We start from the raw sequence: 17,272 nt of genomic DNA on the forward strand, positions 1-17,272 counted from the left end.
TGGAAGGGACCTTGGAGGTCTTCTAATCCAAACTCCTGCCTAGGCAGGAAGCCCTACACCACTTCAGACAAATGGTTATCCAATCTCTTCTTAAAAACTTTCAGTGTTGGAGGATTCACTACTTCTGCAGGCAATTTGTTCCACTGATTATTTTTTCTAACTCTCAGGAAATCTCTCCTTAGTTCTAGGTTGCTTCTCTCCTTGATTAGTTTCCACCCATTGCTTCTTGTCTTGCCTTCAGGTGCTTTGGGGAATAGCTTGACTCCCTCTTCTTTGTGGCAGCCCCTGAGATATTGGAACACTGCTATCATGTCATCCTTGGTCCTTCTTTTCATTAAACTAGACATATCCAGTTCCTGCAACCGTTCTTCATATGTTTTAGCCTCTGGTCCTCTAATCATCTTTGTTGCTTTTCTCTGCACTCTTTTTAGAGTCTCCACATCTTTTTTACATCATAGCGATCAAAACTGGATGCAGCATTCCAAGTGTGGCCTTACCAAGGAATTATAAAGTGGTATTAACACTTCACATGATCTTGAATCTATCCCTCTGTTTATGCAGCCTAGAAGTGTGTTGGCTTTTTTGGCAGCTGCTGCACACTGCTAGCTTATATTTAGATGGTTCTCCACTAGGATTCCAAGATCCCTCTCACAGTCACCACTATTGAGCAAGATACCACATATACTGTACCTATACATTTTGTTTTTCTTGCCTAAATGTAGAACCTTACTGTTTTCACCATTGAATTTCATTTTGTTAGATAGTGCCCAGTGTTCAAGTCTGTCAAGATCCTTCTGTATCTTAAGCCTATATTCCGGAGTGTTGGCTATTCTTGCTAGCTTGGTGTCATCTGCAAATTTGATGAGTTCCACATCTATCCCCTCGTCCAAATCATTGATGAAGATGTTGAAGAGTACTGGGCCTAAAACAGCCTTGGGGTACACCACTGTATACTTCCCTCCATGTAGATGCAGTTCCATTGAGGACTACACATTGAATGAGGTTTGTCAGCCAGTTACGAATCCATCTGGTGGTGATGCTGTCTAACCCACATTTTTCTATTTTATCTAGTAGTAGGTTATGGTCTGCTTTGTCAAATGCCTTACTGAAGTTCAAGTAAATTATATTGACAGGTCCACTAATTTTGTCACTTTTTCAAAGAATGCAATAAGATTAGTCTGGCATGATCTGTTTTTGACAAACCCATGTTGGCTTTTGGTTATTACTTTGTTTGCTTCTACATGTTCACTGATTCGTTGCTTGATTATCTTTTCCAGAATCTTCCCTGGTATTGAGGTCAGGCTGAGAGGTCTGTAGTTTCCTGGATCTATTTTTTTTTCCTTTTTTGAAGATGGGAACTACATCAGCTCTTTTCCAGTCCTCTGGCAGTCCTCAAGTGCTATATTGAAAGATATAGTTCTGAGTTCTAAGATCTCGTCTGCCAGTTTCTTCAGAACCTTGGGGTATAGTCCATCTGGTCCTGGTGATTTGAACTCGTCTCCGGTAGACAGGTGCTAACTTACCATTTTCTTCCCTATTTTAACTTGTGTCTGTTTTTTGTGATGCTGTTTTTGATTGGTTGGACTGATTTTTCCCTTTGTGTAAATACAGATGCAAAAAATGAGTTAAGTAACTGTTTCTTGTCACCTTCTTGCCACTATCTCCCAGCAATGGACCAATTGTTTCCTTGGCTTTTTTCTTGTTTTTAACATGTTGGAAGAAGCTTTTTTTGTTATTTTTTACTTTTGTCGCAAGCCTTTGTTCATTGTGAGCCTTAGCTTTCCTCACTTCATCTTTGCAGGCTCGGGCTATTTGCTGATATATATATATATATATATATATATATATATATATATATATATATATATATATATATATATGTATATATATGTATGTATGTATATGTATGTATATATGTATATATGTATATATGTATGTATATATGTATGTATATATGTATGTATATATATATATATGTATGTATGTATGTATGTATGTATGTATATATATATATATATATATATATATATATATATATATATATATATATATATTTAATTTGATTTATATGCCGCCCTTCTCCGGAGACTCAGGGCGGCTTACAATGCGTTAAGCAATAGCCTTCATACTTTTGTATATTTATACAAAGTCAGCTTATTGCCCCCACAAACTGGGTCCTCATTTAACCTACCTTAGAAAGGATGGAAGGCTGAGTCAACCTTGAGCCTGGTAAGATTCGAACCTGCAGAAATTGCAGGCAGCTGTGTTAATAACAGGGTGCATTAAACCACTGTACTACCAAGGCTCTTATTCTGCCTTAGTTATTTGTCCCTCTTTCCACTTTTTATACTTGTCCTTTTTGCCTTTCAATTTGTCAAGAGAGTTCTTTATTCAGCCATGCTGGTTTCTTTTGAGAACTGTTATTTTCTTCTTCTATATTAAGCAACTACTGTAATTACTCAGATTTAAGAGTAAAAATATATGAATTAAATTCCTTTTCTCTTAAAATCTATAGACACTACAATAATATTTCAGGATTTATTTTTAGATCTTAGGACATTAAAAACTGCTGCTTACAGAAATCAGTTAGTAACCTTAGACATACATCCTTGTTTAACACTATATATTTAGACATCAAATCAGCAGCCCAACTTATTCCTTTTTGAATGAGACAAATACAATATATATTGTTGAAATAAGATGCAGCAGACAGTTGTTATATATAATTTACTTTTGCTACATGTTTCGAATTTCAGAAGTCACTTATGCACCAAATGAATCAAAATAGCTTTTAGCCTCATCCTGCATTGCACAAAACAAAGAATAGTTATAAATCTAGAGATTCCTAGCATTCAGATCACATAATCTCTTTCTTGGTGGTAAGGCTCTGAGATAGAAAAAAAGCCTTTCTATTAGAAAATTATCTACTGAAGAGAATGCAAGTACTAGATAATTTCTGGCTTGCAGTGAATGAACAGATGAAAGGATTTAGAGAAGCTACTTCATTAATATTACAGAATCACAGTTGCTGAATGTGCAAAGTGAGGAACCAAATGTAATAGGTAGCAAAGATTAAAATATGTATAATCGATATTAATTCAGCATCAGATATAAAAGCCATCTAGAGATAAATGCAAAACTTTTTCCCAACTGTATTCAGAGAAATAATTTGAACTGTAGATTACCTGTATTAAAACAAGGCCAATGTTTATTTATATGCTACGGCTCAGTGAATATTGCCGTAACATCAGGAACCATACTTTTTCACTAGCATGGGAAATATATTAAAAATTGTTTTCTCATTTCAATGAAGCTGGTATAGGGAGCACTTGTTAGGACTATATTTCTTTTCTAAACAAAATAATAAATAAATAAAATAAAATAAATGCAGCATCGATGTATACTTTAATAGTTAATATCTGAGTGTAATAAAAAAGCCAGCCAAAGTTATAAGACTGTACGGTTCACGTAATGTGATCTTCCAATTCATGACAGAGAGTGGGGAGCAGGTCTTTATCATACTTTAATGGGTGCGCTTTTAGACTTACAACAACTATGCTAAAGGTAGTTTAATTCAAACTTTATAAATAATTGCCACTTTATTAGATTAACACAATTTGTATGTTAAAATATAGACTAACAGAGTTGGAAGGAACCTTGTAGGTTATCTAGTCCAATTATTATATTATTAATATTTAATATTTTAATATTAAATTGCATTGGATTGTCATTTCATCCAGGAAGATTTTCTGAAATCAAGTGATTTACACAAGATATATATTCTAGAATGGAAGTCATAATTACTTAGATTAAATTGAGATTAAAGTCACATTAAACCCACATTTTGTTCTGAAACTAAGGCTTCTATAGTTTAGTGCTTACCAAGAAATCTTTTATATCATTAATTATTATGTGTTTAAATCTCAGGTTATGCTATGATTGCACATACACATATTCAGACTTCTAGGAAACACTGTATGTTAATCTCCCAATAGGCAATTCTATAATATATTATTATGCCTAAAAAGTCTAATCTAATTTTAAATGCAACTTTAATGTAAGTGTTTCAAAGATTTGTTTCATGTTAATAGATTCAACTGTTGAAGAAAGCAAAAGGATAAGAAATTGAAGTCTTGTATCTTTCACTTCAGTAAATCTGAATTAAAAAAATACCGTGAGAATCTTTATCATAGTCAGTAAAAGCTAGTTTTCCCATGGCTCACTTTAATAGCAAAATGAACGATATCTGTACTTCAAACAAACATTTCCAGGATTCTGATAAGAATGTGTGTGAGATTAGCACTTCATATTGGGAAAATTTTTACTTTAGTACATTCTGTAGTAAGAGAACATTTCAAAGCTTTTAAACCATAAAGATCATGTACTTAACATGCATTCATTTGTCAAGTAAAGTGACAACCATATAATTATAGCCAGTTTTGTAGAAAGGGCCCTCTAGTAGTGGCAGGACCCTTAAAATTGTGATATACAAATATAATTAGAGATTTGTAAAGCAAGCCAACTATCAGAGCTAATGGATCCTGCAAGTACATTGGGGAACTTTACAATTGTCCAAGACTGCTAATGAGAAACCTATATTATTATTTTTACATTGGCCACTGGGTGTCTGCTGCTCACCTCCAACTATGCAGCCCTGTTCCTAAGAGGCCGTGGACCAGTACTAGTCTGTGGTCCAGGGTTGGGGACCCCTAAGTCAATTAAATAAATAAAATAAAAACAACCCCATGATCATTAACAGTTTTTTTTTAAAAAAAATCTGTAATAATTCAAGAAGGCTATAAATTAATACATTTTTAATCTCAAAGAGACCGAAAAGTTATTCTTCATTTATATGGCAACCAATTAATTCTACAATTATCTGTACATGATCCATTTCTTTAAGATGCTGACATAGCAATATGTGGATTTATAGTTTATCTTGAGTTAGTACTATGAGATATTGCCATTTTACACAGGGAAAATGTTGCATCTATGAAATTTCTGTGCTTGGAATATGAATGACTTTGCCTTGTCCATTCTACCTCAACAGAGAAAAGACAAATACTTACGTAAATGTAAGTAGGAGATGGGTGCTTGCCTCATATTATGTCTTATCACAAGCCCTGCACAAATGATAACATCTTTGGAAGAAGCTTACCATTCTTACGACATTTTAAATGGATTTCATTCTGATTTTAATGGAATTTTGCAATAGAAAGAGCCAGATTCTGTATATACAGATTTAAGAGTTCAGATTTAGGTGTGACTTGGTTTGGTGAAAGAAAATTTGCCTCTTTTCTAATTTTCATAGAGAGCCAATTTTAATGGTTCTTCAATTGTCCTCCTACTCCTACAACATTGAACCAATTCAACAAGCTTTCCAACCCTCTGTACAAGGTGTGGAAGGTCAATGAAGCTGCTTGGAGTAGGCATGGATCTGCTAGATCCAATGCTCATGACAGCACTTGGATACAACACACTAGCTGTGTTAACTACCAGGCTAGATGACAATTACTTAATTTAGCGTAGGAACAGGTAAGTTATAGTTCAGACTATTTGCAGGTAGCAACATCATTTCTTAGTGGCTCCCACTGTTTGCACCACTATAAATTTTCAATCTTTTAAAACTCCATGGCTCTGACTACCACTAGTAATAGCATCAGCAGCAGTGCAACAACAATACACAATTGCTGAAACCCAGTCAATTCTAATCAAAATTATGTAATTATTAGAACATAATTATTGAACAAGAACTCTAAGAATTTTGTTTTGATTATTGGTGAAGGGATTCAGAAAATCATGTTATCATTTGTTAAGGGAAAACAATGTATGTTTCTATTATTGCATACCTGAGAATAATCTACTTGTTAGGAGAATTAAGTTTATATAAGTGGGAGCACAGAATCAATTATGGCTGATTTTAAAAAGTTAAGCAGAGTCAGGTGTGGTTAAAGTATGGTGGGAAGCAATGAAGATATCTCAGTTTCATAGATTATATTGGGAACTTGAAAAATACTCTGGAAAGCAACAGTGACCACCTCTTCTTTATAGTTGCTAAAAAAATAACATGAGAGCCACCAATAGTTAAATTAAATCCGGTGAGGGAACTTTACTTTTTAAATTCTCTGTGGAATCAGTTGGAATGAGTTTAAACCTGGAATGAGTTTAAAGCTGGAATATATCATATATTTACAATAAATTAGACATTCTGTCGTCTGAGTTAGCAAAAACAGTACAAATAAGCAACTGAGACAATTGGTATGATTAATAGCCATGTTTTAGCAAATGGCCCCTTCATTCAATAATACTTTTCGGATTTACAATCTGTATTTTAATAATTCGTCAGAAAAGTTTGTAATGTGTCTGACATCCACTAACAAACAAATAAATATAAAAAAATGAAATTCACAGACTAAATTTCATCTAATAAATTCTCTTGGGAACTAAAATATTGTGATAGGAAAATATAAAATTATCAGGTCTGAGTTTTATAATAAGAATCATCTACAGGAAGGCCCTTACAGCTAATTTATTGTGTATATCCTGACAGCTTCAAATTAGTTTCATATATGGATAGAAAATGACTGTGGGACGGAATGTGCCCCATATCCAAAATTTTCCATTATGTTCACTGGGCTTCAGAGGTGGGTGAGGAAAAATCAGTGCTCTTACCTTTTGTGGCTTATATATATTGAATTACTTATCAGTTTAGACTTTAATTTGTAATAATATTGACTTTCTGTTATCATATTATTAATTTATAACAGTGAGGCCCACGGAAAGCCTCGCTTTTTAAATATTTATTTCTGAATCAAACAAACAGAACAAAATAATCTTCTGAAATGATGTATATTGTTATATATCCTTTCTTGTACATGATATGAAAAAGAAATATTACATACGGGTTTTCCGTGCAGAATCCTCTACAAAAAGGGACGAAATATCTTCATCAACTCCTGCTTCATTCTTTGCAATACAAGTGTATGCTCCTGTATCTTCATAACGTACATTGCTAATGTGGACTTCACTGCCATTTGCTGTACACAGAATTAAAAATATAAATATACATGAGTTATTATTTTACTCATGTTACTGGGATTACAAAATTAAGTGTATGGTGTTTTTTTTTGCATAATAGCACTTAGACTTATATACTGCTTCACAGTACTTTCCAGCCCTCTCTAAGTGGTTTAAAGTGTCAGCATATTGCCCCCAACAATCTGGATCCTCATTTTACTGACCTCGGAAGGATGGAAGGCTGAGTCAACTTTGAGCTGGTGAGAATCAAACTGATGAACTTCTGGCAGCCGGCAGTCAGCAGAGTTAGCTGCAGTACTGCATTCTAACCACTGTAGCACCACAGCTCTAATCTAACCCATTTATATTGTTTGCTCTTTCTTATAAAGGTAGCACTCATTTAACAATTGGGACTGGTAACTCCATCACTAAGCAACACAATCACAACCATCAGATGCAGTCATTAAGCAAATCATTATTCAGCACAAAGCTACCTACCACAACTTGTGTCTACCTGCCAGCGTCCCCATTTGCTTGTCAGAAGCCGGTTGTGAAAGTTCAAATGGATTGTAAATGCACACTGGTTGCCAAAGACCTGAATTGTGATCATGTGACTGTGGGCATGCTATGATAGTCAGAATCTTGAAGACTGGTTGTAAGTCCCCTTTTTTAGCACATGGTAAGTTTGAACAATTACAGAACAAGTGCATAATAAGAGAGGATTACTGTATTTTATTTTGAAAAATATAAACTATGCCCACAGTATGAGGTTTGTTAGTGAAAATTCACTTTCTCTTACTATTAGAATTTGGGAATAAAAATATGCTATACTATATCAATCCCAACATAATTTAATATAATTGTATACTAATCGGATATACTATTTTTAAAAAGTATAAAATGTTCCTCTACCCCTGAAAATAATTTTAATGTAATAAAATACTGTAGTTCTTGAAAGATAATATTATAACTCTATAAAAATAAAGCTGAAATTTACTATTGATTTCTTACTGAAGGTGTGGCCAGTGTCCCTGAGTCTCAATAAAATCTGACATTTCAGATAAAGTTTTTTTTTTGCAAAGTTTTAAATAAATGGCAATAGGTACCCTTTAGATAAACTGTTCCAACTATTATCCATCAAAATTTGCTAATCCTCACATTTAAATGGAAATGCATAGCATCTCTGGGCTACTGAATGATCACCGGTTTCATGTACCCTGTTTCCCCAAAAATAAGACATCCCCTGATAATAAGCCCAATCGGGCTTTTGAGTGCATGTGCTAAAATAAGCCTACCCCCAAAAACAAGCCCCCCCCAAAAATATTTAAACGCAGAGCTGGAAATCAGGTAAGAAGGCAAGAGGAGCCCAATCTTGCTCCACATGCCTCAAAATAATAAGACCTCCCCGAAAATAAGGCCAAGCGCTTATTTCGGGGTTCAAAAAAATATAAAACAGGGTCTTATTTTCAGGGAAACACGGTAGATATTGAAAGTGAACGATGAGAGACCCAAGTCCTGAACATAAGATGGGTCTAGGTTTGGATCTGTCTCCTTTACCAACTGGAACAGTAGATGAAATACGGTATGGTACATCACCATACCGTAATATGGTACATCACCAAAAAGATTAGTTCTTTTGAAAATAACAAATTATGTTATTAAAAGATGCTTTACCTTGAAGAGTTAACTGTTTGGATAACTTTGCAGTTATATCAATTCCATTCTTCAACCAACCAAGCACTGGATTGGGAATACCCTCAGCATGACATCGAAGACTAGCTGTCACTCCTGGCTCCCTTGCTTGACTTTCAGGGAAGACTCTTATAACGGGTGGAACTGTGTAAGAAAAAAAAGTACATCAAATGCAAAGATTATGAATAGAAATAGAAATATTTCTATAATAATCAATGATAAGAACCATATTCATATATTATGTCAAAGAAAAGAGCAATGGAATATGATAACTAACCCTACATAGCTCTGTCAAACAATCCAATATATGATTTTTAGGTTTGCAAATAAGTCTTGATTCAGATCAGAGATTCATGACTCAAGTTTTTGATTGAGAGGCAAACTTTCTTGAGCTGAGTTCAGATTGGGAAAAGTCATTCTTCGAATATAAATAGCTGTGTACTGCAGTTATTTAATTTTGGGAGAGAATGTAGTAAAAATAGCAATGCATATTTATGACAGTTTCAGTTAAATATATCTAAAAGATTCCTATCAGTATTTTAATATATAAACCCTGTACCTGATAGGGAGAGCTAGCAAAAACGAGGGAGAAATAACACAGCAGCCCTCAAATTATTCAGGTGGGAGCCTAATTGTTGCTCAATTGGTATAGGAAATTTCTTACTTCTACTTTACAAAACTGTTTAAAAAATAAGAATTTACTCCTCCTTTTATGACTTTACGAATAACCACTGACATAACCCCTGTGGGCCAATGTGCTCTATTTTCTCTGTTTATTGATTGTTGAGCTTGGACATCTTCATCATTGGGACAGAATTAACCATTGACTCACTTTTATGCAGTATGGAGCTTTGTGGCTCTAGTAACTGGCTTTTTGGTGACACAGGAGTTAATATATGCGGTACAGAGACTACACTTTCAGCAACAAGTCTATGTTGTTTAGCTAGTTAGCAGAAGCAAGGAAGCAGGCCAGCATAATGAGATGGCATTGATGAGATGGCATGTAGAAAGTGGTACCTTAGCTTTGTCCATCCCATTTTTCTATCTCCAAAACTGACATCCATTGATTTATATTCATACCTGCCTCAATCATGCAGAATTTAAAACCACAATTACATCATAATTTATCCATGAGTCCATAATCTTAGTGTTGACAACTGCAAACACCCAGTTTGCAGGTAGAGTATAGAAATATAACAAATCATTATAATACTGCTCAAAAGACATTGAAATTTACTATAGATAGATTTACTATAATATAGTATTTGCTATAGATAAATACTCCCACAGTAATTAAAGATACTGAGGGGATTAAGGATTGGACAAATTTGGATACACTGTTAACAGGTCCAAAATAAGCATGATTAAAAAAAGGTTATAAGCATAATTTTAAAACAAGGAAAAAAATCAGTTTTGCACATGAGAGGTGGCTCAATGGCTAAAACACTGAACTTGTCAATCAGAAAGGTCAGCAGTTCAGCAGTTTGAATCCCTAGTACAGGTCTCCTGCATGAGCAGGGGGTTGGACTAGATGACCTCCAAGGTCCTTCCAACTCTGTACTGTTACAGGTCAGACCATAATGTAAAATGGAGGGGTTCATAGTTTAAATCCAAAGGAATATTATACCTGGTAAAGAAGCAATTTTATAAACTAAAGAAACCTGAAAGGAAAACACCTAGATAAAGAGACCTGAAAACTGTTATCAGTCTTGAAACCCAAATCTCTAAAGAGTGAAAGCAAAGAAAGACTGATACATAATATATAAAGATTAAAAAAGTCCCCGCGACTTTTATTTCACTAGTCATTGCTGACTATAAGGGGCAGCTCTCTGTTTCAAGGCCATTCAGCCAGCATTGCCCAAAGACAATTCTGCAGTCATGTGACCAGCATGTCACAGAACACTGTTACCTTCCTATCAAAGTGGTACCTATTTATCTACTCACATTTGCATGCTTTGCAACTGCTAGGTTGGCAGGAGCTGGGGCGAGGATGGGAGCTCATCCCATTGCATGGCACTTGAGTCTCCAACCTGGGTTGCTGGCTTTGCAGCTGACAAGTCCAGCGTCTTAACTATGGACCACTGCACCACCACAAAACATATGGTGGGATCAGTGGTGGGTTTCACCTGGTGTTACCACCGATTCGCTTCATGCAAGCACTAAGTAAATTCAGGTGCATATACAGACGTTTTAAAAAGTTGCACAGCTATCTCAAGCAAACCACACCATTATTTCAATATTTCTCCAGTTATATCATCTATATTTGAAGTCTTACTTATTTCTATATTCTCAGTGTATTTATAACTTTCTTTTCAGAATTTATTTTTTCTGGCTGAGTAATATTTATAGCTTTCATTGCAATTCTTCTCTTTGTCAAATCATTGTAATTCTATACAAGTGTGTTCTCTATATAGCAATAGCAATAGCACTTAGACTTATATACCACTTTACAGCCCTCTCTAAGCGGTTTACAGAGTCAGCATATTGTCCTAATTTTACCCACCTTGGCAGGATGGAAGGCCTGGTAAGATTTGAACTGCCAAATTGCAGGCAAGCCAGCAGTCAGCAGAAGTAGCCTGCAGTACTGCACTCTAACCACTGTGCCACTGTGACTCATATATATGTGTGTCTATGTATACTGGATATATATGTATATATGTCTTCTCAAGTTTTCACAGGTGTGTGTATGTAAAAAGTTAAAATCTCGGGTGTTTTCCCGCGTCATTAAAAGTCTCTTAGTTGAAATACTTAAAATCCTGGCTAAAATCCCAGCTTAAAATCCTCCAAAATCCCAACAAAACACTTTGTAAGGTCTTTTGAAACTCTGGCTAAAATCCTAACCAACACTTTAAAAGTTTTCTTTTTGGCAACGTTTCGACAAGCTCTCTAACTTGTCATCATCGGGCCCCTACTTTCAATTTAGAAGCTGTGGGTATGCTGCGAGATCAGAGTTGTCGCTTTTCTATGTTCGCTGCTGCTGACATATGCTGGTTAACCTGCAACTCTGTGTCCTGATTGGAGGGCAGCAGTTTTTTCTCCTGCTTCATTATCCTAGCTGCAGCCTGACTGCGTGTTAAAGGCCCAGCTTTCTCTGGTTCCCTATTACTAACTGTCAATTGCAAAGAAGGAAGGATTCTGGTAGGCATCACAACACCGCTGATTGCCTGTTGAGATCTCAGCCTATCGGTTCTCTCTCTCTCCCTATCACTAAAACCTATTTAAAAACTTTAGTATAATCATACAGGGGCACAATTTTGCAAAGAAAAACTATTAAAAATAACTTCCTAATTCTCATATATTTTTGTTTTGCTTTAAACAAATAAACGAAGAATGCATTCATTACTCCATTTCTATCTTGTAATTCAGTTGTTGACATGTGACAATATGAATGATAAGAGATAAATAATTAATACTATGTATGCGAAGCAGAATTTTCAGATCTTTTCCAACTGCTTGCAGGAAATTTGCTCAGCTTGATCATTTTTTAAAAAGAAATTATTTTGATGTATCCCAGTAATATACAAAATGATAATAATTTTTGAAATATCAAAATCATGTTGATTTTAGTAGCTCCTTAATTGTCAGGCAATGACACTGTTTCACTGTCTAGAAGTTTCAAACAGAGAAGTAGTCATTTGCAGAGCAGTTATGGATGAGTCCTACAGTAGCATTAAATGCTTTTCTTTCCATTTCAACTGTCAGCGCTGAAATGGCAATACAGGTAGTTCTTGACTTATGACCACAACTGAGAATAGAATTTCTGTTGTTAAGCAAAGTGATTGTTAAATTTACAACATTTTTGCCATAGTTATTAAGGAAATCACTGCAGTTATTAAGTAAATCGTGATGTTTAAGCAAATCTGGCTTTCCCTATTGACTTTGCTTGCTGGAAGCTGGAAAAGTTATAAATAGAGATCACATGACACCAGGACACTGTAAACATTGTAAATAGGTGCTGCATGCCAAACAACCAAATTCTGGTCATGTGACAGTCGATAAATGCCTATGTGTTTGTAATGACAAATATTTTTCTACTATATCCAAACAAGTTAATGAAAGAAGTACAGTATATATGAGAATATATTAGTTAAATTATAACTAATGTTATAACTAGTGTTTTATATTGTAAGGAGTATAGTTGCTTGACTAAATGTCACTGTTGTTATGCTATAGGGTGCCTTTATATTTTAATACTTAACTTGAATTTGTTCTATTTATGGTTCAATTCTGTTCTGACAGATTTTATCTATGAATTCCATGTGCAAGAATGGAGAGAAAACATATTTTAGATGTCAATCATACTGAATGACTGTAAACAATTTGTATTGAAAGATACACTGAAGAGTTATTAATTGAAGATTCCAACGAAGGAAATTAATAGTTTGGGAAATGGAAAGCTGCTAGTCTTAAATTTTAAATTAATGGTTTTATGTTTTATTTTTTGCAAACACAATCCTCCCCTTATAAAATTTAAGAACAGTGGAATGATAGTCTGCTTATAATATTTTATGAATCCTAGTTTGAAAGCAGCTCAAACTAAAGTATTAAAATAGGTTGTTAAAATAGGTGAACTGGGGGACTTCCGGCGGTGACATCATCACGAACGGGTGAGGAAACGGAGGCTCCGTCTCTGATACCCAAATTTCCTCATTAATTGCTCCTTAAGGGCATTCCCGAACTTGGAGGGATCGGGAAACGAAAGAGGAACTCGCAAAGCCCCCTGGTGTTGCACTGTCATCAGGGAGGTCGAGCGATCAACCTCTTAAATTGGTGGAGAAGAAGTCGGCCTTATTGGCGGACAGGAGTGATGGTGCCCGCCTAGATCGAAGCAAATAGTGGAAGCAAATCCGAGTGACTGTCAGATAGATCACTTACAATAGAGGCGGTAAACAGGAGACGCGCGATTGAATCAGAGGAAGACAAGTGAGTTACAATAGCGGCGGTACAAGAGGAGAAGGAAAAAAGGGGAAATAACTACAGCATGGAAGAGAGGAACCCATAGAATGACTAAGCAAACATAAGAAAAAGAGAAATAGCGCTCGAAGCAGGTGTGAGTGCAGACTTTTACAGCTGAGCAAAGGGAGCAGCCTGTGGACTCTGTGGATATAGACAAGCCGTTTGAACCTGGGAACTATAACTGACTCAAACCCCAAAATATCGGAAAACTGAGTGCAGAGACTGAAATACCGGACTAAGTGGTAAAATTCATGGATACAGAAGACCTGTCTGGATTTCGGACTTTGGATTTACAAATAAGTTTGGACAATAAGAACTTAAGTTTAAAAAAAAGATTTGAAAACTGAATGCAGAGATCCGATTACTGGGAGAAGTAAAAAAAAAAAAAAAGACTGAGACGGACACAGATCGCGTTTTTATGACTGTGAAAGAACTGATCGAGAGAGGTAAAGCAAGAAGACAACAAAGACCAAAGAAAATAAAAATTAAGACAAGAGGGAAGTGAATTATTAATTTTGAACTGTTTAATTAGTTAATAAGTTTAATATTTAAAAGAAATATATAAGTAGATAATATTTTTATAGCTATAAATTGTATTGTGAAATTGTGGTTAGATAAGGAATTATTGTTAAAGTGAAAGATTGATTTTTATACAAAATAACAAATGAGTTGACTGTATGTTTGAGATAGACTGATTGAAAAAGGGGGTAATTGAAAAGATTGCTAATTAGAAAATTAAGAAAATTAAACTAAAATCTTGATTGATAAGTAAATTGATTTATACTGTGAATAAGAATTAATTGCTCAATTGGGATAATTGGCAATATAATATAATATAACTATATATAAGCTGTGCGGTGTATAAGCAGTGTTTGGAGGGGAAAAGAGATATTAAGGAGTAACTTAATAATTGATGTTAAGGTTGGAAAGCTTTACACGAATATTGAAAATGTCTACAACATCCACCATAACAAAGACAGGGAAAAAACCTACAACCAATACGTTAGTAATGACTCCTACCCCCTCACAACAAAAAACAATAGATAGCATGATGGGGAAAGAAAAAGAAAAAGAAAAACTGGAAACAGCACCAAATGTAATACAAGATATGTTTCAAAAGATCCAGGAAACACTGCTCCAAACACAAGAAAAAATAGCTGAAAATCAGGAAGAAATGAGAACGTTCCATGCAGAGATTAGAAATGAAATAGGAGAAGTCAAGGAGGATATCAAGACCATGAAGGATAAAATTGGGGGCATTCAAAATTCTATAGCAGAAAATGAACAGAGAATTAGGAAAACAGAAACAAAAATAGATCATGTGGAATTAAAAGTAGAAGCAATGGAACAAAAAACCTTACAACTAAATAAAGAAATGTCATATTCCTTGGCCATGCTCGAAATGGAAAAGGCCTCATACTTCTTGTGTTTTCAAAATATTCCAGAAGAAAAAAATGAGGATTTAGAAGGGAAGATGGTGGAAATTATCACAGGAATGACACAAAAAGAGCCAGAAGAAATAAAAGGACAATTGGAAGAAACTTACCGCGTATAAACAAATTATATAAGAAAACACAGATTGGCGAGAGAAGTCCATGTCAAATTCTTAAAAAAATCAATCCGAGATGAAGCCTATAAGAAATCTAGAGAAGAAATGGTGATCTATAATGATAAAGAAATTATAATCTTAAAACAGATACCCTGAAGAGTAAGAAATCTACGACAACAATATCAGTTTTTAACACAACTATTGATCAAATATAAGATAATGTACAGATGGCTGCCAATAGAGGGGATCTTAATTACGTGGGAAGACAAAAAATATAAAATAGACACTCTAGAAAAGGCAAGAGAATTCCATAACACACACTTTAGACTAGAAGAAGAACAGGAAAGCAAGGAGGAAACAGATAGTAAAAGTCAAGAAAAAGAACCAATAGAAACAAATCAAGAAAAAGAAATAAGACAGAGGCAAGAAAAAGAGAGAGAACAGAGAGAAGGTGCAAAAGCTAAGGCACGGATGGAAACAAGAAACACAAAAAAACAGATACGATAGGCAATGGATGAACAGATCAAACTCTTTTCGGTAAATATTAATGGCTTAAATGCCCCAAAGAAAAGGAATCAAATTTTCACAAAATTACGAAAATTAGAAGCAGATGCGATATTTCTGCAAGAAGTACACATTCAAAAAGACTATCAAAAAATCCTAGAAAACCCCAAATTAGAAAAACTATATTCATCTCTGGCCCAAAAAAAGAAAAAAGGAGTAGTGATTTACGTAAAAGAAAAAATACAGTCTAAATTAGTTTATACTGATGAGCAAGGTAGAGTGGTGATGGTTGAACTAGAAAGAGGAAAGAGGAAAATGTTAATTGTAGTGATTTATGCACCTAACCAAAACTACAGTTTTTTTTTAAAGATCTATACATAAAATTAGCAGAATTAGAATATGATGATATTTGTGTAATAGGGGATTATAATGCAATAGTAAATGCAAAGAAGGACTACAAAACTGGGGGAAAAAAACAAAAGAAAAAAGAAATACTTCCAAAAGAATTCTTTATTATGGCTGAAGAACTAAACTTGGCAGACATATGGAGGGAAACACATGAAGAAGAGGCCCAATCCACCTTTTACTCCATCCGCATAACTCCTGGTCAAGATTGGACATGGCATGGATGACCCCAAATATCAAAATAGAAGTAGAAAAAATTGAGATAGGCACAAACTAATGGGCAGACCACAATCCACTATTCATAAACTGGAAAGGGGAAAGAAGACATAAAAGATGGACAATGAACCAAAGATTATGTAAAGAAAAAGAATTTAATTCGATATTAGAAAAGGAAGTAAAAATATTTTTTCAGATAAATAAAATAGAGGAAACCTCTTTACAAAACACATGGGATAGTTTAAAGCATATATAAGGGGCCTAGTAATAGCATATATGAGGAAAAAGAATAAAGAGAAGAAAAAACAATTAGATAATTTAGAGAAAGACCTAAAACAAATAGAACAAAAACTCCAGGAAAAGCCCCAGAACAAAACAATAAGAGAAGAATGGGAAATGATTAAGCATAAATTGAATTTGATAAACCAAATAGAACTAGCCCAAACAATAAAAATGGCGAAACAGAATTATTTTGAACACGCAAATAAAACGGGCAGATGGCTAGCCTATAAACTGAAAAAAGAACAGAAAAAAAGAACGATATACCAATTGAAAGACGATAAAGGAGAAATTCAACATAGTAAAGAGGCCAAAAAAGAAATTATTAAGAAATTCTATGCTAATTTATATAATCAGGGAAAAATAGAGGAAGACAAGATAAAACAGTACATAGGGAAATCAGGAATGCCAAAAATCACAGAAGAACAAAGAATAACTCTCAATAGGCCAATAACCAAATTAGAATTAGATGAAGTACTGAAAAAGCAAAAAAAACAATAAAACACCAGGACCCGACAGGCTACGGGTAGAAATATATAAAACAATGCAAGAAGTATTGGGAGAGAATATGTTGCGATTATATAATGAAGCTATGGAGAAAGCCAAAATACCAAATTCATGGACAGAAGCCATAATAACAATCATTCCAAAAGA

General features: G+C 34.5%; 1 protein-coding gene across 8 annotated transcripts in view; it reads right to left on the reverse strand.

The window, feature by feature from the left end:
• FSTL5 (follistatin like 5) overlaps positions 1–17,272 on the reverse strand; it is a 397,655-nt gene that overhangs the window by 62,876 nt on the left and 317,507 nt on the right. For all 8 annotated transcript variants that reach the window (XM_034411439.3, XM_034411436.3, XM_034411437.3 and 5 more), the window contains 2 exons: positions 8,692–8,853; positions 6,903–7,037 (listed from right to left, as the gene is read on the reverse strand). In XM_034411439.3, the coding sequence (XP_034267330.2) occupies positions 6,903–7,037; positions 8,692–8,853 (297 nt within the window). The remainder of the gene's footprint in view (positions 1–6,902; positions 7,038–8,691; positions 8,854–17,272) is intronic.

This window comes from Pantherophis guttatus, chromosome 8, assembly GCF_059756535.1.
Source record: "Pantherophis guttatus breed Tessera chromosome 8, ASM5975653v1, whole genome shotgun sequence".
Taxonomy (NCBI): Eukaryota; Metazoa; Chordata; class Lepidosauria; order Squamata; family Colubridae; genus Pantherophis; species Pantherophis guttatus.